The 25,541-nt window shown below is 40.2% G+C and overlaps 1 protein-coding gene across 3 annotated transcripts in view; it reads left to right on the forward strand.

Annotated features, from left to right (window-relative positions):
• The window catches only part of MAPK11 (mitogen-activated protein kinase 11), a 38,353-nt gene extending 22,821 nt beyond the window's left edge, over positions 1 to 15,532 (forward strand). For 2 of the 3 annotated variants that reach the window (XM_064142409.1, XM_064142411.1), the window contains exons 7-12: positions 1,030 to 1,144; positions 1,268 to 1,339; positions 3,310 to 3,389; positions 10,003 to 10,081; positions 11,404 to 11,577; positions 14,851 to 15,532. In XM_064142409.1, the coding sequence (XP_063998479.1) occupies positions 1,030 to 1,144; positions 1,268 to 1,339; positions 3,310 to 3,389; positions 10,003 to 10,081; positions 11,404 to 11,577; positions 14,851 to 14,924 (594 nt within the window). In that variant the 3' untranslated portion in view covers positions 14,925 to 15,532. The other variant, XM_064142410.1, reaches the window with a different exon arrangement.
• Positions 15,533 to 25,541: the final 10,009 nt, after the last annotated feature.

The following is a 25,541-nucleotide window of genomic DNA, read 5'->3' on the forward strand; positions in this document are numbered from 1 at the left end:
TGTTAATGTGTTATTTATGTCTTAATAATTTTCTGTAGGCATTTGATATCTTTAAATTGGATTATAACTGAGGAATTTTGAATTATACTTTTTAAATTTTTCATACTTCCATTGAAAAGGATTAGCCATCAGCTTAATAAATAATCCTGGATCATGTCACTGGAGGCTGCTGTTGAACCTAATTCACATTTCTGGATGACTGACTTTACGGACAGCATTGAGGCTCAAATGGTACCCTTTCACAACAGTCTCCTTCTCAGCTAGGGATACATTTCAGCTCTATAATTTGTGGGATTTGGACCAATCAAAAAGTAGAAAACAAAGAAATAAGCAGGAGAAAAATATAATTGAAATAATTTCCTGCCAGTATAGTGAGGGAGAGGATATGGAGAAGAACATTTTGCTTATCAAACCCTTGCGTAATATGTGTACCTAAACAGAGTTCCTTTGTTGTTTCAGTGAGGGAGTGCTACCAAAACCAGATGGCATGTGATTTAAATCGACTTTGTTATGCAGGAGGTGTGTTTCTTTCCTAGTGCCACTGGAATGATTCGTGATTGGTGTAAATGCTTAGATAGATGTAAGAGGGAAACAACAGAAGTCCTGCAGAGTTGTGATCAGCTCTTGTGTTCTTTAAAATTTTTATGGCCAGTGGCACTTGCTATTGGCATCTTGCACAAACATTCCCAGCTGATAGTGTTTCATCTTTTGTAGCAACAGCTCTTACTTTTAGCAAATTAATGTAAGTGGAAAATTGAACTTGAGGCAAAATGTAAAGTTTGCCTTAGACGAAAAAGGGCCAGGCTCATCACAGGGGAAGCCTCTTTATGCAGATTTACAGTGGGGAGTGCGGATGAGCTCATCTGCCATGCTGCTGTTTTACTTCACCAATAGTGAGTGACTCTGGATAAACTCAAAAATGAGTAATGAGGAAAATCAGTACCTACAAGAAATGCAAAGACATTTTGTTTGTGGTTTTTTTGTTGTTGTTGTTTGTTTGTCTGGGTTTTTTTGTTTTGTTGTCTGTAGATTTTAGACTTTGGTTTAGCTCGACAAACTGATGATGAAATGACCGGATATGTTGCAACAAGATGGTACAGAGCTCCAGAAATTATGTTGAACTGGATGCACTACAATCAAACAGGTAAACTATGAAGACTTGGATTTTGCTACAACTGGATGTAGTGATGGTTTTAAACCAAGAAGCAGCTCTGTTTAAGGATCTCTTCAATTCATCACAGGCATTTCTCTTTCCCTTTTTTGGCAGTTGACATCTGGTCAGTTGGATGCATCATGGCAGAGCTATTGAAAGGGAAAGCCCTATTTCCAGGAAATGATTGTATCCTTAACATAAACCATAAAATGCAGCTATAAAATTACTCTAACTTTCTTTTTTTTTCCTCTAAAGACTTGACTGTTTCTATAGAAATGTTTTTGAGGTAACACACTTCTATAAACAGTAAACAATTTTTCCTAATCTTTCAGTTTAGTGTATCTAACAGCTCAATATGAGGCCCACCAGTAGGAAGAAGAAACAGTAACAGAATATCTGTTCATAAGTAACATATATTGCTTGTTAGTTATCTGTATTTAAATCATAAACTAGATACAACAGAGCAGATTTCTTGCTTTTGTGTATCTTAGTGAAGAAAGATCTGTTAAAACTGACACTAAGGCGAAATTTTTTTACTGTCTAATATAATTTTAAAAAGCCGAACTGCTTTTATCCTGAAAACTCCTAAACCACCAACAAATTAACTTTTAAATAGAGGAATTAATAGGCATATTATCATATTGTGTCCTGTTATAAAAAAAGGCCAGAAGGTCTAGAAACAACAAATAGGAACAGAAACAACAAAACTCTGTCTTTTCTTCAGTGCTGTGCTGTAGTCCTTGGTGGAGCATCAAGGTTTTCCACTGGTGTTTCCTGCACTGGCAGGAGGAGAAAAAGAGCCATTGCAGAGAAAAGCAGTAAAATAATAAAACTGGAAAAAATATTATGAAGAATGAGGAAACTACTATATCAGAAGTGGAACACTTTTAATTTTAATTTCTTTAACAATGACACATTCTTGGGTGCTGAATATTGACATTTCTTACTGCTCTGAAACCTGTCAAAAGGCAAATGCTTCTGCTAAAATGGAACTGCCTGAAAAAAACTGTCAAGAGATTTGAGACACTAAGTCTCCTTGCTGACCTTTCTTTTGTGCTCATCATTGTTAAGCTCTGTGGTAACTACAGGCATTGTCCAGGAATCCATCATCTGGATGATGATTGTACTTCACACTTTGATTTCACAGTATCACAGAATCACAGGATGTCAGGGGCTGGAAGGGACCTTGAGAGATCATCCAGTCCAATTCCCCTGCCAGACCAGGAGTACCTATACCAGATCACACAGGAATGCGTCCAGGTGGGTTTTGAATATCTCCAGAGAGTGAGATTCCACAACCCCCCTGGACAGCCTGTTCCAGTGTTCTGTCACCCTCACAGTGAAAAAATTCCTCCTCATGTTTACATGAAACTTCCTTTGCCTCAGCTTCCACTCACTGCCCCTAGTCCTGTCATCGGGAATCACTGAGAAGAACCTGGCTCCATCCTCCTGCACTCACCCTTCACATATTTATGAACATTGATGAGGTCACCTCTCAGTCTCTTCTTCTCCAAGCTAAAGAGCCCCAGATCCCTCAGTCTCTCCTCATAAGAGAGATGTTCCATCTAGTTTTCAATAAATAATTGATTTATTTTTCTGTTAGAAAATATTGTCTACATTTGTATGTTCATCTCGATTTAAAGCTGTGAATTAAGCTTGTGTCTCTATGGAAAACATAACATATGTTACAGATCATATATGGCAATTAAATATTAACACTTTCAATGTTTTTCATTTCAAGACTGATGTAAAGCAGTTTTTAAATGAGAATTTTTCTGCCAGCCCTCAGATTAGTAATATCTCCCTGTGTGGTGCATCATACCAAACTGTTCTTCAGAACTCCCTCAGACCACTGACACATAACTGTGTTATTAAATTAAAGTTTAAGAATATGTTAAATTGGGAACTAGGATGGGAAAGCAATATTTTGCATGCACTTTTCTCACACACAGGCATATCTGAGAGGTTCATATAGTACATCAGAGAATTTGATTCTCCAGGCCTAGACCGAAACAGGTATGATTTGGTTTCCTTCCATAGACTATAAGGTAATTGTCTTGTTGAATAATTTTGAACATCTTCACTGTCTGCATGAAAACTCATTAATTGTTTAAACCCAGAAGGACTGTGCTGTTTATTTCCCTGAAATAATACAGATATTGACCAGCTAAAGAGAATAATGGAAATTGTGGGAACACCCAGTTCTGAACTTCTGAAGAAGATATCATCAGAACATGTAAGTTCACAGCCTCATTTGGCTAATTGAATTTCTGTATTTTTTTCTCTTTGTCACATGTCACTGGCTGTGTAAAACATTTGCTCCCACTGGAACTGAGCACTTTAAACTTAGCTCTGCTTTAAACATTTTTTAAAAGTTTTTTTTAAAAATCCCTTTTTTAGAGGTATCCAAATGCTCTGACTTGTAGCTAGATTCATTTTGATGCTTGTTCTGATGTACTCTGTTTTTTAAATTACTTTTGTAATTGGTCCCAATGATCTTTTATTTTACCGCCATGCTTGTAATATATTCAAACTGATGCTCACTTCAGAGCATTATATTTTTATTAAATATCATGTCTCTGTCATTTTTGTGTTTTCCATTGCTATAAGTGATCTAAACAGATACATCAGAATCAAATCAGTGTTCTGCATGAATGCTCTTATTTGGATGCCCAATCTGAAATCTGCATTTTTTCATCTCTCTGGATGCTTGTGTGATGTGCACTTTCATGATAATGTCTGTAGTTAATAATATGATATTTAACTCAGTATGACTCCCTCAATATAGAAGTTTAGTAAAGGAAAAAAAAAAAACCACTTAATTTCCCTGCCAAAGCTACATTTAAAGGATTCACTTTAAGCGATAACCACAGTATCACAGTATCACCAAGGTTGGAAGAGACCTCATAGATCATCAAGTCCAACCCTTTACCACAGAGCTCAAGGCTAGACCATGGCACCAAGTGCCACGTCCAATCCTGCCTTGAACAGCCCCAGGGACAGCGACTCCACCACCTCCCCGGGCAGCCCATTCCAGTGCCCAATGACTCTCTCAGTGAAGAACTTTCTCCTCACCTCCAGCCTAAATCTCCCCTGGTGCAGCCTGAGGCTGTGTCCTCTCGTTCTGGCGTTGGCCACCTGAGAGAAGAGAGCAACCTCCTCCTGGCCACAACCACCTCTCAGGTAGTTGTAGACAGCAACAAGGTCACCCCTGAGCCTCCTCTTCTCCAGGCTAAACAATCCCAGCTCCCTCAGCCTCTCCTCGTAGGGCTTGTGCTCGAGGCCTCTCACCAGCCTTGTCGCCCTTCTTTGGACATGCTCAAGCATCTCAATGTCCCTCCTAAACTGGGGGGCCCAGAACTGAACACAGTACTCAAGGTGTGGTCTAACCAGTGCAGAGTACAGGGGCAGAATGACCTCCCTGCTCCTGCTGACCACACCATTCCTGATGCAGGCCAGGATGCCACTGGCTCTCTTGGCCACCTGGGCACACTGCTGGCTCATGTTCAGGCAGGTATCAGTCAGCACCCCCAGATCCCTCTCTGTCTGGCTGCTCTCCAGCCACTCCAACCCCAGCCTGTATCTCTGCATGGGGTTGTTGTGGCCAAAGTGCAGCACCCAGCACTTGGAGCTATTGAATGCCATCCCATTGGACTCTGCCCATCTGTCCAGGCGGTCAAAGTCCCGCTGCTGATGTCTGACTCCATGCCCTCATCCAGATCATCTATGAAGATGTTAAAGAGGATGGGGCCCAGCACTGATCCCTGAGGGACACCGTGGGTATCTAACTGAGGAATGAAATGTGGTATGGATAAAGGCAGGTGATGGGCACAGTGTAAAAATTTAGATAAGCAACAGCACCCCCATACCTTCTTAGCTGAAGCTGTTTTCTTACACCTTTTCTGAACAGACCTCAGTCTAATACTAAAGGCTGCTTTTCAGCTTGTGTGTCTATTGAAGGGTTTTCTCTGAGCGCTAGTGGGTTAAGCAAGCAGGAGCAGTAGGAGAGCCAGAGCAACATGATTTTGCTGGAAGGTCAAAGCATAACAAAACCTCATCAGAGCAGGCCACCACATAGCCTTAGGACTTTTGTGTACCCAGCACTTGTGAAAGGCCAGAGCAGGAGGACAATCCATCCTTGTGCCAGGGACCAAATCAACCAGCAAATCTCAGACTGTACTGTCCTAAGTGCAGGTTCTTTTGTAGCCTCTGTAAGTCACTAAGTTCCTATGTTTTTTGCGGTAACATGTTCGGAGCTGTGTATACAAATGTGCAATTTAGTCACTTTTTGAGCTTTTGGATTGTGAGATTAAGCAACTTAAATATTTACTGGAGATAGTATCTGTTTTTGTCTTTAATTTCCTGTGTCTCAGAGCATACATTGGTTAGCTACTGGATGCCTGATACTGTTTTACTGGGATTAATTGTCCCTTTAGAGCACAGGAAGTAGACAAAAAACAAGTTAATGAATGGGAATGCTGCTAGGTCACCTCTGGGCCACTGCTACCTAGAGGAACAGTATCAAAGAACATACATACCTTGCTTGGGGGCACTTGCCTGTTATAAAGGAGTGCTTATTTTATCCCTTCATTCTAGTTCTTCCTTACCTTGTAATTTGGCCTTATTGTTTAGGTATTTCTTAATGCAGCTTTCAGTGCCAGACTATTTTTATCATTCCTCTAACAGATTTCTGAAATGCCAAGCTTATTGTGAGTTACAAGTAGGGGATTAAAGAACTGGAAACTAAAAGTTCAACCTCATAGGATGTTTTAGCACAAGTTACTGAGCTGTTTTGTCAGTCTTTCATATTAATGTGGGGTTAAATGGTGATTGCATTTAATTATTTTCAGAATAAATTAAATGTCTGGAATCTATTGTTTGGGTTTCTGAGGAGAATTTATAAGCAGGTAAGTATACTTTGATAGGTCTTCTGGGCAAGGTTAGAGATAATTTTGACCTTATCTTGTCCAGTCAAGTTTGGATTAGTGATGTTAATTGATATCCATGCAGAGACGTTTGTCACAAGCTAAATTTCCCATGTTTCTACCCTAGTTCATAGCTTCCATGCAAGAATGTGTAATAGTGCTTTTTCTCTGCTGTTCATACATATGTCTAAGCTAATGCCCTAGAAGACTTAACTGATAGGAGCTGCACACCTTGACCTTGACCTTCTAGCAAGTGTTTGATGCCTTTATGAACTTTAGAGACATAAAATAGATGAAGCAAAGCCTGTGTTTGACTGGTGTTTAAACATCATTCTCTGTGTAACCAGCTACACTTGCTAAGAAAAATATCATCCTTATAGAACACTTTGCTGTCAGCCCCCCTAGTAGAAAGGGAAAATGCTAATATAGTTTTCATAGGTTGGAGACATAACATGTGAAGGCTTGCTGCTTTTATTAAATCTTGAAATATGTGTCTAGCCTAGAGTTTTCATAGAATATGCTTCCATCTTACACGAAGCCAAAAAACTAAGAGATCTGCCTCATTAAATTAGAACAGTTAGAAGAGAACATGTGCTATGTGATGATTTAGGATATTTTTATTTCAGTTCATCATAACTGCAGAAATTGAGATGATGGCAGAGAGAGCAGCATAGGGAACAGGATCCGTTTAACAAAGTGTGGTTTTAGGATTGTACAGATGATATGTCAAAGTATTTTGTAGTCTCTATATGGTAGCCCAGAAGATAGATCCCCAGTTTTCAATCTGATATTGCACTTGAAGCCATGGAGCTGCTTGGTGGGAATAACTTTATTTCCTTGCCCTCTTCAGTAGGCCAACGATGCTTAGTCAGCCTCCTGCAGATAGTCTCCTGACTGGATTGATTGCTCAGGATGCAGGGTAACACAAACATGTTTTAAAACTATGAAGGTTTGTTCAAAGACCACTTTGGGCTTTTTCACAGATTTGGAGATAGCCATTTGCCTCTTCTTTAACTGTTCCGTGTCACATTTCCCTGTTTTGTCTGATCCCAGACCTTAGGACCAGCTCTTCTCTTACTAACCTATCCACCTCACCCCAGAAATCCATAGCTCATGTAATGTCAGGCTCAGCACTGACATTTCATAGAATCATAGAATGCAGAGGGTTAGAAGGGACCTCTAGAGGTCATCTAATCCAACCCCAATTAGATCACATTGCTCAGAGCCCCATCAAGCCTGACTATGAATGTATCCAGGCACAGGGCTTCCACCACCTCCCTGGACAGCTGTTCCAGTGTTCCATGACTCTCGCAATAAACAATTTCTTCCATATGTCCAATCTACATCTACCCTTTCTTAGTTTAAAACCACTGCACCTTGTTCTACTGCTGCATACTTTGTAAACAGTCCCTCCTAAGCTTGTTTGTAGGTCTCCTTCAGGTACTGGAAGGCTGCTATAAGGGTTTCCCAGAGCCTTCTCCAGGCTCAACAACCCCAGCTCTCTCAGTCTGTCTTTGCAGGAGAGAAGCTCCAGCCTTCTGATAATTTTTGTGGCTCTCCTCTGGACCCTCTCCATCAGGTCCATGTCCTTCTTGTGTTGAGAGGCCCAGACCTTGACACACTACTCATCCAATGGGATGAGATTTAACAAGGCCAAGTGCAGGGTTCTGCACTTTGGCCACAACAACCCCAAGCAGCGCTATAGGCTGGGGACTGAGTGGCTGGAGAGCAGCCAGGAGGAAAGGGACCTGGGAGTCCTGATAGATAGTAAGCTGAAGATGAGCCAGCAGTGTGCCCAGGTGGCCAAGAGAGCCAATGGCATCCTGGCCTGCATCAGGAACAGTGTGGCCAGTAGGACAAGGGAGGTTATTCTTCCCCTGTACTCAGCACTGGTAAGGCCACACCTTGAGTACTGTGTCCAGTTCTGGGCCCCTCAATTCAAGAAAGATGTTGAGGTGCTGGAACATGTCCAGAGAAGGGCAACAAAGCTGGTGAGGGGCCTGGAGCACAAATCCTATGAGGAGAGGTTAAGGGAGCTGGGCCTGTTTAGCCTGGAGAAGAGGAGGCTCAGGGGTGATCTTATTACTGTCTACAACTACCTGAAGGGGCATTGTAGCCAGGTGGGGGGTGGCCTCTTCTCCCAGGCAACCAGCAATAGAACAAGGGGACACAGTCTCAAGTTGTGCCAGGGTAGGTATAGGCTGGATATTAGGAAGAAGTTCTTCCCAGAGAGAGTGATTTCCCATTGGAATGGGCTGCCCAGGGAGGTGGTGGAGGCACCGTCCCTGGGGGTCTTCAAGAAAAGACTGGATGAGGCACTTAGTGCCATGGTCTAGTTGATTGGTTAGGGCTGGGTGATAGGTTGGACTGGATGATCTTGGAGGTCTCTTCCAACCTGGCTGATTCTATGATTCTATGATTCTATACTCTATGTGGGGGTCTCACCAGAGCAGAGTAGAGAGACAAGATCACCTCTCTTGATCTGCTGGCCACACTTCTTTTGGTGCACCTCAGGGTGCAGTTTGCCTTCTGGGATGCAAATACACATTGCCAGCTCACATCCAGCTTTTTATCCACCAGTACCCCCAAGTCCTTTTCCACAGGTCTGCTCTCTATCACATTATCTTCCAGCTTATATTGATAATGATGATCATCTTGACCCAAGTGCAGTACCTTGCATTTGTTGAATCACATAAGGTTCACCTGGGCCCACTTCTCCATCTTGTCCAGATCTCTCTGGATGACATCCTGTCCCACTGGCATATAGACCACACTATTCATCTTAGTGTCATTTGCAAACTTGCCAAGGATGCACTCAATCACACTATGTCATTGATGAAGATATTAAACAGCACTGGTCCCAGTACAGACCCCTGCAGGATGCCACTTGTCACCTGTCTCCATCTGGACATCAAGCTCCTATCCCTCTGGAAGCAATCATCTGTCCAATTCCTTATCCACCAAACAGCGCACCCATCAAATCCCTATATTTCCAACTTAGAGAGAAGGACGTTGTGGGATACCATGTCAAAGCTTTTGTGAAGTCCAGATAGATGACATCCATTGCCCCTGCCTTATCCACTGCATTGTAGAAGGTCACTGGGCTGGTCCAGCAGGATTTATCCTTAGTAAAGCCATGTTGGGTGTTTCGAATCACCTCTCTGTCCTCCATGTGCCTTAGCATAGCTTCTAGGAGGACCTATTCCATGATTTTCTCAGGCACAGAGTTGAGGCTGGCAAGTCAGTAGTTCCTAAAGTCCTCCTTTCTACCTTTTTAAAACCTTTTAAAAGGGGTGTAATGTCTTCCATCTTCCAGTTGCCAGGGACTTCACCTAAATGCCAGGACATTTCAAATATCATGCAATTTGTGGGTCTAGTATGTGGGTAGGCTTCTCCTAGCTGAGTTTGGATGAGCCTTTCACAGCCACAATGACAAGGAAAACTATAAATTATGTTAAACATTTGGAGATCTGCACCCTGGGAGTATCAGGACTTGTTCTTCAGTTAGTAAAGCTACTATTTGAGAGAGGAGAGTGAGGATGGAAGGACACAGATTGGACTATACCACTTAGCTGAGAGTAACTTAAAGATGATTTAGGTTGCAATTTAGGTTGAACGTTACATGCACGTGTTCACTGGGGATATACTAAACCAGTAAATGTAGGTGAAAATGTATTTGCTGATGCTTAACCCTTAGAGTAAAATACATCTGTGTAAAACTCCTTTGCTTATTGTGCAATATATAGGAGTAACTGTCTAAAACAGAGTAGCACATTATTGTTTTACGTAAACAAGGTTTTCCATGTGTAAGAAGCAAAGAAAAAAAAAGTCTGTTTATTTAGAGTTAATATGGCTATTGATATGGTTACTCTTGGGTGAAATTTAACCTGTATGCATGTGGTATGTGTATTGATTTATTCCTAGGCGAGAAAATACATTGAATCTCTTCCACATATGCCTCAACAGGATTTGAAAGCTGTATTTCGCGGTGCCAATCCATTAGGTAAGAAAGTCAGACAGGCATAGATTAAGTCTTTCACTAACACAGGCTGTATGAGCCCGCATGATAGTGATCAGATCACTGAGGATAGCATTGCTTAACCTTTCATCCTGAGACTGCTTTGCTTTCAAGTGTCTTCCTCCTAAAGGAAAATGGTCTGTGCATGAAAAACAAAGAGCCAGCTACATATAGCAGGAATAAATAAATGCTGCAAGGTCTAGACGACAGACATCATGTTTGGCTCAGGAAGGCTATGAGCTGTAAACTGCTGGCAAGCAGAAGGATATACCAGGAAGCATAGTGACTTGAATGACCCTTTTGAGTGTTGTTTCCTAGGAGTGTATTAGCCACTGTTGGACACAGGATACCAGTCTAGAAAAGCTTTTGATATGATCTTGCACAATTGTTTTTACACCTGACCAATTGGTTCTGCCTGTGTAAAAGAGATTGTTCTGTGAACCATTTCATGTGACATGACAAAGGAGACGTTTGAATCACTGCAGTCATCTTCTTAGAGCACCTGGTCAGTTCCACTGAGTACACATTGAAACGTATATAGGGAAGTATTATGAGTTAAGATCTTTTGAGTTCTTTCTCTGTATTAAAATACAACTTCACTTTTACAAATACAAGTAGAAGTGAATGCTTTCTTTATAAAAAATGAAATTATTTGCATGAAGTACATGAGAGCATGCTACATATTAGTATCATAAAGGCAAGTTAATGAAAATGCATATAAGAAAGCATAAAAATGTTTTTATATAACATTTTAAACAGTTAGGATAAACTTCTCATATAAACCAAAAACTGGTCTTGCAGATCTCTCTTCTGATTTTCTGCAGCTGTCAACTTCAAGCATTTTGTTTGTGCTTGGTCCTTTGTGCTTTGTGGTTTTCATCTGACTATTTCATTGGTGCAGCTAATTAAAAGTGTGATCTCACATTCACAATTTTAAATTACTGAAGATTGTACTGATTAGGAACCAAATTAAGTGCATGATGTGCAATACAGGATATTTAACTTTTAAGCACGGGGATCTTTTCATAATGACAACTTTGGATGTCTGAAGAGGTGAATCAGATACCAAATAAACTATAATGAATCTTTGTGCACGCCACAAGCAAACCAGAAGCTTCCTTCAGCTCTGAAAATCATACTCATGGTTGTAACATTCTCAAAACTTACATTGTCTAAATTTTGTGGGTTTGTCAGTAATGTTAGCTGTGTTTAAGGTGAATGAGAATAAACCGTGTGTAGACAGCTGCCTTCTCTTTTGTTTGTGCCTGGTCATTTCTGTCTTTGAACTGTTTCTCTTTTTCCCTTAGCGGTAGATCTTCTTGAGAAGATGCTTATATTAGACAGCGATAAAAGAATTACTGCCTCGGAAGCACTTGCACATCCATACTTTGTACAATATCACGATCCAGATGATGAACCTGAGGCCGAGCTGTATGATGAGTCAATAGAGAATAAGGAGCGAACCATAGATGAATGGAAAGGTAACAGAACTGCACACAGTGGTTAATATATGAAGCAGAGCAAAACCTTACTTAAATAACAGTTTTCTTCTGTTTCTAACCAGAGCAGTTTGAACTCCTACGGCTCAGAGAGGCAAGATAAATCCATGTATGCATTTGTGGGAGATGAGAAGTGCAAAGGGTTGTGTTTCCTCTCCAGATGACACTCCCTTCCCAGACTTTCATCTCCTCACTAAGTTCCCTATGGCAGGTTTACCCCTAAATAAAAGCTGATGCCAGCTACCAAATAACCAGATATTATGTATTGCTTTCTGTATTGCTTTGCTTTTTTTTAGGTCAGATCCTCATCCAAAGTAACTGACCCAGGGCAAATGACACTATCTGAGATTCTGGTCTAGCTTTGTGGAGAATGGGAGATTAATATTTTCCATGTAGACATGTATTTTGTTAATCATATATCATTCACTAGATGGCCAAGTAGTTGAAATTAATAGACAGACCATGCTGTTGATCCTCTTTGAAGATGAGTTAATCATTTTACTTGGAAGTGACACCCCAAAATTCATCCTTGAGAAATTGTGCAATAACTTTAAAGAATTATTATTATTATTATTAGTTAATTCCATGCTTGCATTATGATTACATTACACTACAGTGTCACAGAAGTAATGTAGCTAAACATTAAGTTTGCAAATACACTGAAAAAATACAGACCAATTTCATCATTGTCTAATGAGGACATATTATGCTAACAATTCCTTACTAGACATTTTAAACTGAGAGTAATGTTTTAGAAAACTAATTGTTCTTGTCCTTTCTGTGGCTTAAGAGGAAATATGTATTCTATAAAACAAATGTTCTTCTGTTTCTATTTATATAGATTTACAAAAGTTCGTTGGCATAGCGGGCAGGTCTACAACAAAAAATACTGACCTCTTATGTCTTACTCATGTCCTTCCACTTGTGACATCTTTTATCCTAGTCACTGCAGGGAATACAAGCAGACTTACTACAGAAAAAAGTATCTCAAAGAAAGAGAGGAGTGAGGTCATAGGTCTCTCTACAATAAAGTAACCTCTTAGAGATCTAGAAACCTGATGCATCTGTACAAAGGATGACTGACTGGTATTGCTTACTCCTTCACATGCTTTCCTCTGCAAAACCTGGCAGCTTACAGCACCGTCCATACATCCTGTTTACTGAGAGGCACACTCGATTCACTGCTGTACCTAGCAGTTGATGGTTTGTTTTCTGTTACTTCTTCAGCTGCGTGAGTCTTTACCAGAAAGGTTTAACAATTTCAGAGTCATGAAGCTCACTTTCTATTTATGATGAAACTGTTGAAATTATTTCAGGGACAATCATAGCTTAACATTTGCTGAGCTGGAATGAGGGTATGGAAGTGAATTCTCCAGGAAAAACAATACTATTATTTTTTTCACATTACTATCCTTGCTGGAACTACAGGTCAAGTGCCCTCTTTATCCAGTGGGGAGAAAAATAACCTGAGACAAAAATATCAAAACTGGCACAGGATATGCAGCTCTCCCTCCTAGATGTATTTTTATCTTGGGGAAATAAACTTTTTCCTTTCAAATACTTAATACCTTTCAAATAGAAATTTTGCACATCTTGCAAAATGGCATAATAAGTCACCATTTGCATAAAATACTGGTATTGTTGATGAACTATTGATCCCATTTTCTCAAGGCTTCAATTGAATAGTTCCTCTCTCTTTCTGCTGAAATTAAAAATCAGTGATGCTTGATCCCAAGAGCAACCGAGCACCAAGGTAAAATGAGGTTTTGGACATTCTGTACTGCACAGTATGCATTTAAGAGTTTCCTTAGCCTCCACTGCATGCTGCTGAGGCTTGCAACCCAAACTTGTAGGTTTCCTTATGACATGTTTAATCAGTTAGAAAATACTTCAAAATTCTAGTGGCCCAGAGCATGGTGTTTAGTTGAGTGCTACGTACTTACCTCTCCCTGACTGTTGTTCCAGTTGCACACAGCTTAATTTCTCTACTCTCTGCTGAGCAGGTGTCACAAGGACCAGGTAAGGTGTTTCATAAACGCACTACGTACAGCCAGCAGGAAGAATTTCTAATACAAACTCAGGTGTCTCATTTGATCCTGGCTTCCTCTGAATTCAGTCAGGACCACTCTAGACCTTACCTGTCTGCCTGTGGACAGATACTACTTAAAAGCCACAACTGAGTTACTGAATGAGTGACTAATGACTCCTTCCACCTCAGAAATTCTGCACACAAAATTTCTTACAGAACAAACTGTCACTGAACTGGCATACCGGTCACAGTACACACATAGTCCTACAGCATAACACTGCCAGGGTGTGAACAAGATTCATCCCAAAGATTTTTACAGACTTTTTAGAGGAGCGCTAGGCCCACTTGCAGGTGTTGCAGCTGTCTCAGATCTGTTTAATAAACAAGCTGATAGCCACAAATTTTATATGGTTAAAAAATCACTGTTTGGAAAACAGAACCTGAGGTAATGCACTACTAGCCACATATGTCTGAACAGGATTTGGTCCTTAAAATACTATATCTAACTTGAGAAAATAGGTATGAGGTAGCTGCTGACAACATATTCCACTACTGCCCAAGGCACAAAACGGGATGTGACTTTCAGCCTGGAAAGTTAAATGGCTGTTCCTAACGCAGGGCGAAATAGCAACAAACGTTTCTGGCTAAGCCCTCGATGAAAACAGAACTGTTACATCTAAGAGATTGATTTTATTTTTTTTCCCTCCAGAGGACCTTAAGCTGGTTACAATAAAAGATAAAGAACTTCCAAAGCCTGGATGCCAAGACATTAGCACAGAATTGCAACTGATTTATCTTGAAGGCAATTGACTGAGAAATGATAAAGAACATTCCCTGCAGTTAAAAGCGTACATATTAAAACCTGTTTGAATGCTTTTAGAGAGGCCATTTTCCATTACATTCTGTCTTTCATTACATCATTTTGGCAGTTCATCTCACAGTGTAATTAATGTTTCCATATCAGGGCCCGTGTGTTTTAGCAATTAACCAAAAGGGACAGATACACTGTACAGTAACAGTATTTGTGAATCTAATTTGTAATCTGAAGTTAGCAGAAGGATTCCAAAGGAATTCAGTCTGGGTTTCAATCTGGACTCTAAGAAGGCTGGAAATACAAACTGCAGGTCACATACTTCCATGGAACCACTTCGTCTGGAATTTCTTTTTTCTTATTTTTTTAAGAGAATATCATCTAATTTTCTCTCTCCCTTACACTCTCCCTACAGAAATTACGTACGAAGAAGTGATTAGCTTTAAACCCCCTGACTTAAAAATGGATAGCCTGGAGATAGAGCAGTGAATACAGGCAGCTCTGTCTTGCCCTGCTGCACTGTGAAGACTGTCAAAATATAACCATACAATTAACCTGTGGTCAGACATAGATTTTACTATCCAAAGATGTTGGAGAAGAGGAGAAAAGCAGATGCATTACACCGAAGACAGATGTTGTCTGTTTTGGATGAAGTTTATTTTGCCTTGTAATATGAATGTATTCCCAACTCTCAAAGAATGATAAAGAACTGCTTCATTCTGACAAAATTATGCACTGATTTCTATCAAGCTGTGTTCTGCATGTTTCATTTTATCAGTTGTATTGCCAAAATAAAGGTGACTTCTAATTTTTAGATTGTACACTTAAAGCACGAATGTACACTAACATGAACACAGAAGTCCATACAAAGAATCAGCTGTTTCTTGTTTGTGTTGGGTTTTTTTCTTGGCATTTTATCTGTTTGTTTTCATATTATTTATAGTTAGTGCCTTTACAAAGAGAGGGCTTGGTAGTGAGATAGACAGAATATGCATATGTAGTCATATCTGTGGTGATCTTACAAATTTACTGGATGTCTCTCGAGCAGTCAACAGCAGTTGAAGTCTCTAAAAATAAATCTTTGTCTTCTGTTGCCATTTAAGTGTCTGTTCTCATTATTTTCCCCATGTGTGCTCTTGTAATCTGCACAATACCCATTTGTGAGAGGATTTTGTTCCCCGATGGTACTCCTAACCATGACATTGGTGGAGCGTGGTGAATTTGCCCCAGGTTGCAGGAAGGCGCCCTGAAGGCACTGTGACAGGTCTCTAGTTTCTGCAAGCTTTAGCAAAGGCTGCCAGAGATGGAAGTGCAAGAGTACTCAGCTCAGTTCACAGCTTTGAATTCAGTATTCTTCATTGCCTTATTTTCTTTCATGTAACCCTTAGGAAAATGTGCCTTCCAATGGCAATTATTACATTGACAAAGCAACAAAATTTAAGAATTTGTTTGTAAAAAACAAAATATCCATCTCATCAGAGTTTCTTTTCTAAGCAAAATGTTAAAGCCTTTCCAGCTCTGAAAAGGAAAGTAGGTAATAAATTGCAGGACACACCAGATGCTGTAATTTCTTAAAGAATTAAATTTGTCTGATTGCCCTGCCTAATACTGAAATGGGAACATCCTCTGGCATGAGGCCTCTTGTGATATATTGCTCTGTCTTTCTACCTACTTGTGAGTCATGATTATTTAATGTTGGTCATGTTTGTGTCTCATTCTAGCTCTGTCAGAGACTCTTTTTGGAGGTGACTTTTTATAATATTTAGGTTTTCTGCAACTTTTGTCATACTCAGTTGTACAGCCATGACATGAGGTAATGAGTTCCAGTACATTTGTTCCTTCTATTTTTTGTATGTAAAAAGAAAAGCTTTTTCTTAATAAACAGATTTTAGGAAAAAAAAATAAGTCCAAGAACTTTGATTTTTTTTTTCAGAAATGCTTGATACATTTATCACCTGTCTTCTCTGAGAAACTGAAATAAACATCCCGTCTAGAAAATGTGATCCTAATTTGTGGTGAACTGTGCTGTTGATAATGTTGACCAGTTATCAGATACTTGCATCCAATGGAAAACAGCCATTTGTGTTCAGCTTTCTGCAAGGAATATTAATCTGAAAGTAAACACCTGCATGGATTTCTTGGAAGTCCTCTGAAGTGTTGTCTGGTCCTCATTACTATGAGTTCCTATGAAGCTAGGTGAGGCCTGTAGTGGCCATACAACAACTGAACTTCAGCCTGACTAACGTATGTGGAAGTCTGCAAATTCTTAAATTATTTATCTGACTGCAAAATAAAAATAATCACATAGTCAAATTTGTTTTCATGTTTGTTTACCAGTTAACAAAAAAAGTAGCTCAGTGCTTTATTTCCTCTGAAATATAATGAGCTTGGTAACCTGTTCTGCAGCTCTGTTCCGGCTGAAAGGGCAAGGACTAAGTAAAGAGATTTCACAAGAACCTCCTGCATCTAGCAGTAATTAATTTAGTGTGGGATTTGTCCCATCATTTGTTTAATCTGGTTTCCTGGCTGTGAAGATGGCCATCACCAAATGTTTCAAAGGATCTGTAAAACTCTGTGGTGGGCAAAGACCAGATAGTCTGCTCTTGCCAGTGCTTTGCTGCTTGAGATAGAAAGAAAGTTTAATATCACTTCCAAAATTTGTTCTTCTGGCAATTCTGAATCTTCCTCTGAATATTTTTTACATTCCAAGATGTAATTTTTTTCTAGGAGATAAATTATGTAGGAAGAATACGGTCATAGCTGCATTTTAAACTAATCAGAGCTGACAGTAATGGGTAACAAGAGCTCAGTTATTTTTAATGAAATACCATCAAAACCTATAAATCATCTCTTTAATGTCAAGAAAAACAGTAGGGAGAGAGACATCTTTTCCCTAGATCTGCAAAATGACCTCAAAAGCCACTAATTAAGTTATTTTTCTAGAGCAGGTAACTGACTCCCTTGTGGTAATCCAATGTGGGATTGCAGTCATAAATCTATCAGTTTATAGCAGCAGGCCTGGATAATTGGAAAGTCTGTACCTCACTGGGACAGAAAGGTGGATGGCTTAGCACTAACAATGCTTATCATGTGAACACAGATGGAGAAAAACATTTGTTAACCAACACAAACATGAAAACAAAGGTAAACACAAGTGAGGGCTTTGTTTGGCTTGGTGAACCTGTCAGGCAGATTGCTTGAAAGTAGAATTTATTGTGTAAGTAAACATGAAAGTAAGGATTTTATTTTATTAAAATTTATTTGCCAAAAATTTCTTTAATGAAGGCATTGTTTACATGACCCAGATTTTATTTGCAAAACCTGTAGTGGAGCCATGCTTCAACCACGGGGTTTTAATCTCCTGACACCACTCTTACTCTAGTTATTACAGTCGATACAGTGCATAGAGAGCATATTTTGTAGGTCCTCTGTGCAATGCATGTATGTTTCAGGAGGCCATCGTAGGTTTTAGCCTGCTTTAAATTAGGGTGCTGACCACCTGCAAAACACAGAAGGGATGCTTGGAGGAGCACAGCTGGGTGATGCTAGGGGAGGAGGCAGCCTGCCACTGAGCAGGGGAACACAACTCTCCAAGGGCTTTCTCTGATAAATTACTGTCATTGTTACAAATTTACTTCTAATCTAAATTTACCTGATTTTAGCTTGTTGTTCCTCTTCCTACTGAAACGAAATAAATTCTAGTATTTATTGTCTCACTCTCTAATTGGTGCTAAGTGGAACCCCAAAGCTAGTAATTTTATCATCACTGGAAGCAAAAAGCCTTTCAAAAGAAGTCTTTTGCATACATCTCAACCTTTTGGCATGCACAAGCACACACTACACCTCTTCTAAAATCTGAATATTTTTTAAGCTCTCTACCTCATCTCTCCACTGAAGGCCGGTAGCAGGAAACTGATATGCCACAGCCAAAGCATTAATAAAGGCAAAAGAAATATCTACAGTGTACCAGTGGAAAGCAAACCCAAGGAAGACTTAGAGGAATGGCACAGAATCCCCTCCTCCCAGAACATAAAAAGTGGCTGCCTACTTGTGAAACAGCAGGGTTACTTTTGGAATTTACAGAGGGGAAAACAATAGGAAATTAGGTAATCAACATTGATGTATGTTGTAGTGATACATTGTGCACCACTAGGCCAAAAGTCATTGATTAAACAGCTTTACTGCAGAATTGCCATTAGTGCTCCTGGTATGTTTTTGACATGGTGCAAAAGATGAAAGCAAAAGGGAAGTAGGGTCAGTACGCTGCAGAATCTGCCACAGCAAGCTCACCCCAGAGACAGGACAGGAACAACCCTTTCAAGAAAAAAATGCTGGAATCAAAAGAACAGAGGTGGGGTACAATTAATACAAAAGCCACTTCCTTTCTTCTTGTCACATGTGCTCCTGGATCACAAGAAGAAAACAGATCTCTACCTTACCAACTCTCAGGACCCGGTCAAAGATTAATCTGTTCAAAATGTACCATATTCAACTGCAGGCACAAATTACTTAAGTATCTTCTGGCACATCTGTAAAGTCAGTAATTTGCTGACTTGGCCCAAAAAATCCTGACAGATGAACCATGGTAACTATTTAGCTCTTGGTAAAAGAGAACTGCGTAGTAAACTGGGCCAGTTATGTCCTTTGGTAGCAGCAGGAAGGAATTCAGCTCCAGCAAAACCAGCCTCCTTAGGAAGGAATTAGTAGCAACACTTCTGTTTCCTTTAAAAGAAACTGCTTGTTCCTCTTACGTGTGAATTGCACTGCTAGTGTTTATGGGTGTATTGCAATGGTCTAAACCCAGTCCTCAGGAAAACAGCATGCTCCCACAAGTGAGAGTAGCAAGTGTCATTAATTTATGAGTCTTGGCAAAGAAGCAGAATGGTTTCTAAGGGACTAGTACTGAGAGATGCAGAAAACTACATTAGTGGAGCTGCCGCTGACCTCTGCTCTGCTGTAAGATAAAATATTGAACTCATATGCCTAAATGGGTCTACATTTTCACTATAAGGAGGAGAATATATTGTGATTTTCCTATGCAAACACTGATCTTTCCAACCAATCTGACACTTAATCCATTAGACAGGAATTATCTACATAATGAGTGAAAGTGTTCAATTAGGCTTCAATCTTGCATGCATATAAAAGCTTCATTTTGAACTCATATAGTCCCTCAGCTTCAATTATTGCCATAAATTAAGATACGTACCACAGCACAGAGGTTTTATCTGGTCCTTTTAGGTTTCACTTTGATCACAAATAATACTGAATGCAATAGAAATACTGGATCACAGTGGCAGCCCTGAGACAAATATACATTAAATCTGTCATAACTGACAGCCTCTACTTTGCTCCTTACAGAATAATACCCTGGAGACTAGCACTAAGAGAATATATTCTCATTTCATTTTCATTTTATAATAGAGCCTGAAGGCTCAAGTCAATAAGAAACCTTATTTACACTACTCTCTGTGCAAAAATAACACACTGTACTCCTGTCCTGTCTCATTAGGATTAATTGGAAAATCAACAAATGAATGCAGTGTTAAGATGTTGCCACAGATGACTGTTTTGAGTCACTTAACCATCATCAAAGATACCAGAGAAAATTATTTTCATATGAATTTGTAAAAGTGCAACTTATTGAGGTTTGATGTCAAGGTTTGATCTATTAGTTTCCCCTACCAGGGAGAAATATAGAAAGGTAAATCCATTTGAGGTTGGGCTAAAATGAGGTTCAGAAATGACCCCCTTGCTCTCTAAACTTTCTCTTATAGAGGAATCTAGGTGCAACTAGATTCAAACTTAGTTCTAGACTTGCTCAACGGTTTATGTCTAAGACTTTGGGTACAGGAATTTCAGCAATAGTGCTTTAACATAGCATTGTGGATCCTATATAACTCTGAGGTAGCAGCATCTTAAAATTCATTAACACCATTATGAAAAATCATATGATCAAGCTGTACGATTATAAAGCAACGGTGAATGAGTCAAGAGTTGGTTATAATCAGTACAGAGATTTAGATAATTCAACAAAATAAGCAAATCACACAGAGAGATATATACAAATAAGAGGTTAACCTATGATGCTTTTTTTTCCTGCAGATTATAATAAATTTTGGGGCTTTACAAAATTCAGCTGTAGTGAATTACGTCTCATTTTATCAGCTTACAAGTGGATGGTGTTCCCTTCCAACAGCATTTGCACCTAGACAGTCTCTCTCTTCATCAGCTTTACTAGCGGATAGTCTGCTCTGAGAGGTGTCCCAGCTCAGGGAGTAGATGCCAAGACACAGCCAGCTGCAACGCCAAGATGCTCCACGGTGGGGGCTCATTTAGGATCAGTGTTTATAGGGTCACAAGGTGGTTGATTTTGATCAGTATCTTTCTTCAGTGTGGTCATTTTTCTTGTCAGGCACTGTTCAAAGTTGGCTGTGATCAGGGCAGAAGGATTTTCGGTACTTTTCCCAGGCAATCAGGAGCTGCAGGTGTGGTTAGGGCGTGCCTAATCCTTCCAATTTGTTGTACGTGTACCCAAGACAGAAAGATGCCAGACTACTTCAACTCGCGGCCTCATTGATCAAGGTTAGAAAGCACCAAGTTGTCCCAGCCACTGCATTTTGTTATGAAGCAAAACCACAATGGCTGGTCCCAACATCACAATGCAACCCAAGGTATGTGTGGGGCAGTGTGTCCACCACCATAGGAGGATGGGGAAGATGAGGTAAGAGTACAAAATTTTGGTGATTTAAATAGGTGATGTGCACAACTATGTAGTGACAAGTGGGTAAAGCTATCAATCAGTGATATCCATTAACACTCTTTTCATATAATTTTTGCACTGAAGTGGGGAAACTCTTCAACACAAGTATTTTGCCTCTGCCCAAAATAGTATCGCAGACTGTGACAATCTGTGATAATCAAAATTAAACTCCTACAGTTTATTGTAGGAATGAGTGTGAAGAGGACCTTGAGGCAGGCTTCGCGAAGAGCTAGGAGAGCTGCTTGCTACTCTCCTCACCCAGCCTTGCTTTCTCCACCCTTCTGCAGCAAGCAGGGATAATGGGGCAGTAAATAGTTACTTAGTAAGTTCTCACTCAACCACTTGAAAAAATGAAGTAGAACGCTTTATTCTTTTAAGCACTCAGGTGGTATGTATTTTTTTTCTGCTGACGGTTGAGTGCCCTTGCAGCATGGCAAGGCTCCTTGGGTGTCCCTGAAACCGAAACTAAAGCACTCTGCTCAGAGGTCAGAAAGACAAAACTAGAAAAGCTGCAAAATGCTGGCAGCAGCTCCACTGGGGAAGGGTGGGGACACAATAGCAAGGGAATATTTTCAGATGAAAAAGAACTTTTTTTTTTTCTTTAGCTTTACTTCTTGTAATAAATGAAATGGACTTCCTCCATGGCACATCGCTAACCAGAAAAGAGCTTTTTGAGGGTGGGGATATATAAAGCTGGTTTAAAAAATATTCTAGGAATCAGCTCTTGATAATTCATCAAGATTTTATGTTTATTGACATTTAATGTATGTTTTACAGAACCAAATCATTAATATGTGAATCACTGCATTGTCGTGGTAGACCTAAGCAGGCCAAAATAGGCTTGTACATGTCCTGGCTTGTCCAGATATGTTTATCTGCTCTTCTTCCTTCTGCTATGAGGAGAAGCAACAGCAGCAAAGAGGACAAAGATTCCATAGCCACTGAGTCTAAAGACTCTGGCTTGCCTAGACTTGTTTACATCTTGTGGTAAACAAGGTACACACATTTAGCTTGTGCCTGCCTCATGCAAGGCCTATGTTTTTCCCAAATTTGGGTAAAGTAAGCCTATAGCTTCACCTAATATGATCAAGCTTGGCTAACCGCCATTCCAATTGGCTATTCTGTGTCCAAAGGCCCATTAGCCTCAGGCTCTATTGATAAAAAGAGATGAGCAGGTAACACAATATGCGCTGCCATTGTATTCATGCCTGCTGTTGCCTGCTACTATTGCTCTCTGCTTCTGGCAATGCTATGCCTCAGTGCCTTCCTGCCTTCTCTTTGCTAAGCTGTAAGTTAGCTCTGCTGAACTGCCTGGAAACTGCCTGCCTCGAGTTTACCAGGAACAGGCTTTAAATGCTTCTATACTATTGACCTGCATAGCCAGTGTGACATCTGTTCTAAGACTGCACATTGCAAGACATCCTGCCTACACCTGAAAGTCTTCTGCCAAGACAAGAAGTCCTGGAGATACACAGATTGCCCAGAGAAATCAGGATAAGGTCAGAGATTGACTGCCTTCCTCTCCCAGCAGCCTGTGAAGTCTGGGAAGAATCAGAAGTCTCAGCAGCTGACAAGACAGTAACAGAATTCCCTGAAAGCATTTGAGTACTATCTGAAGGTGCAGCTAACCCTGCGAGACAGGAGACACTTTTGTGAGTAAATACTTAAAGCCTCTTGTAATTCACCATAGCCTTCTGCCATAAACAGAAAGTAGCTTCCTGAGTCCATCTAGTGGGCAAGAATTATATTGACCTCAAGGGGTGTATTGACCACAGGAACCTTCTCTTCCAGTTCAATTAATGTTTATATTTTCGGCTTAGTTATTTCTAGATCTTCTGGTTATTCCTTTATATAATGTTTCCATGACTATGCAAAGAACCAATTATTATTAATTTTTTTTTGGGGGGGAGGGGGGGAGGCGAGACTCCTGAATATCAAAATTAGTAAACTACATATTTTCTTAAACATATTTCACGTTAATTAATTGCCTCTCCATTATATGCATCAAAATTACCACGTGAAAGGCATGTTATAAACACACAAAAAGGTGGGAAGATGCTTGAATTTTCCAGGAACTTTGTATATCCTCTTGCTTTTCTCCCAGGTAAGTCCACATTGCCAGCGCCAGTCCCTTTCCCTGCTCACAGAGATGCACCTCCTTTCTCCAGGGCTCAGCAGCCAGTCCAGTTCAGCTCCTGAGAAATTAAGCTATGCCTTTTTACCGTTGCTAATCAGCAGTTTGTTGTGAGCAACATTGCCATCAAACTTGCCAGACTCCATACATGCAGAATTTCCCAGAAAAACATGGTGAGCTTTCTTACCGCTCTCTTGCAGAACTCCTGCTCCAGCACCAAAGCCTCACATCAAGACTGGAGTGTAAATCGAGCTCAGTCCCTAGAGGGATTAGAAACACTTCTGTATGCAATCTCTGTACCTCATATGCTTTGCATCTGATGGCAAACTTCCAACACTTTGAAAGCTATTTCTTAAGAAACCACAAAGGTATCGAAATGAATGTTTCTTCCTGCTAACAACTGTGTCAAGCTCTCCTTTACAAGATGATCACTAGAAGAGTGGGGTCTTGTCATTATTAATGCATTTATTGTCTTTCATTCATGGCATCTGAAGGTCCCTTTTTGTTCTATAAGTGCTACAATAAACATATGCCAAAACCAGAAACATCTGACAGCATTTTTCTTTTAATTTGTCCTGTTGAGCGCATATTGCCTGAGATAAGATATGGACATAGTATCCTTTTAATATCATTGCCACCTATTGCCTTTGGGGAAGCACATCACCATGCGTCCAGCTGTGCCCAGAAGGATGCTAATAAATATTAGCATGTATTTTCTGATGCTGCTTCAAGTTTGATTGGATGTGGATAGATCCAAGTTTCTCATCTTACTCCCTTCATACACACTTCTAATGGTTTTATTAAGCAGTGTCCTGTGTTACAACAGTGTTGATTTCCTAGTCTTTTCAAAAGAGTTTACCACTTTATCTGCTATATGTGTGAACTGATGGGGAAAGGCAGTCTTGTATTTGACCTATGCTACTTCATCCATCTATAGCAAAGCACACCCAAATACTTTTATGGAGGAAAAACATAGGAAAATCAGTATTGGCCAATTTAAAACATCTTATGGAAGATGCTCTGTAATATTGTCAGCTTTGCACATGACTAATGTCTTGATGCTGGATTAGTACTTTCATCTACTGTATCAAAAGTATCTGCTTTTTGCCTTGATAAAAGTTAAGCAGGAAGAAAGCATCATTTTGCCATGACTTGATAAAGTGGATGAGGGATCAAAAGCAGAACTAATTCTTACTGTATTAAAACCACAGATATTTGCCAATACAAGTAATTTATCTAAAACACTGGCTCAGTATTGAGTAGAAGCTGCTCAGTCTTTCAACTTGCCCATATCATAGGGATGACTGGAATGGCAAACATGGCATTAAACAAAAATAAAATAGTCTGCTGGGACAGTAGATCGTGAAAGCAAACATGTATCATTAATCTAACACTTGACATGAGCTCCACTTTGCCTGTCAAATGTCACAAGGTTGTTTTTAGTTCTCACTAAACTAAGGATTCCAACAGGTCAGCACAGAGCAGTGCTGGAACGCTCACTGCTGGGTAGGAGGATGCTTTCCTCCTCTACTTGAAACATAAATACCGCAAGCACAAGGCTGCTCTTCCACATTCGGTAGTCGGGCACAAAAAGGTCAAGGCATTAGGAGCAATGAAATTTGGCCAGACTGCCCTTTCCTTGCAAGCTAAGTCACAAATTGACAGCAAGCCTGAATTATCTAACCTCAGCAACATTGCTCAGGGGTGGAGTCAGACAAAACAAAGGATTACCAGAACAAGGACAAGAACTTTAACTCTCTTCACACAAAGAACATATAAAGTGATTGGGGGGTTTGTTTGGTTAGTTGGGTTTTTTTTTTGGGGGGGTTTGCCTTGGGGTGTTTGGGTTTTTTTTTTTTGGGGGGGGGAGGGGTTGGTTTTTTTTTTTTTAAAGCAGGTCTTTTCCTTACACAAGCTAGCTGGTCCGGGACTAATTACTGTAGAGATACTGAGAAAGTGGTAAAGTGGCTGTTCCCCCTGCTCTAGCACAGGAATTGTTTGAAGGTGCTGCTTCAACTGTTTCAGGTCACACCAACCACGCACCGGCCGCTTGCCCTGAGCCACTGAATGAAGTGTGTGCTCGTTTCTGTTGAAACACATTAAATAGCGTTGAAACGTGGGGTCTAAACCCTAGATGAGCTGGGAAGCCCCCAGCTGCACGCCTTCCTGAACAGGCACCCTCTTCTGCACAAGGCAAGCTCTGAGTGCC

Source organism: Pogoniulus pusillus, chromosome 4 (assembly GCF_015220805.1).
Source record: "Pogoniulus pusillus isolate bPogPus1 chromosome 4, bPogPus1.pri, whole genome shotgun sequence".
Taxonomy (NCBI): Eukaryota; Metazoa; Chordata; class Aves; order Piciformes; family Lybiidae; genus Pogoniulus; species Pogoniulus pusillus.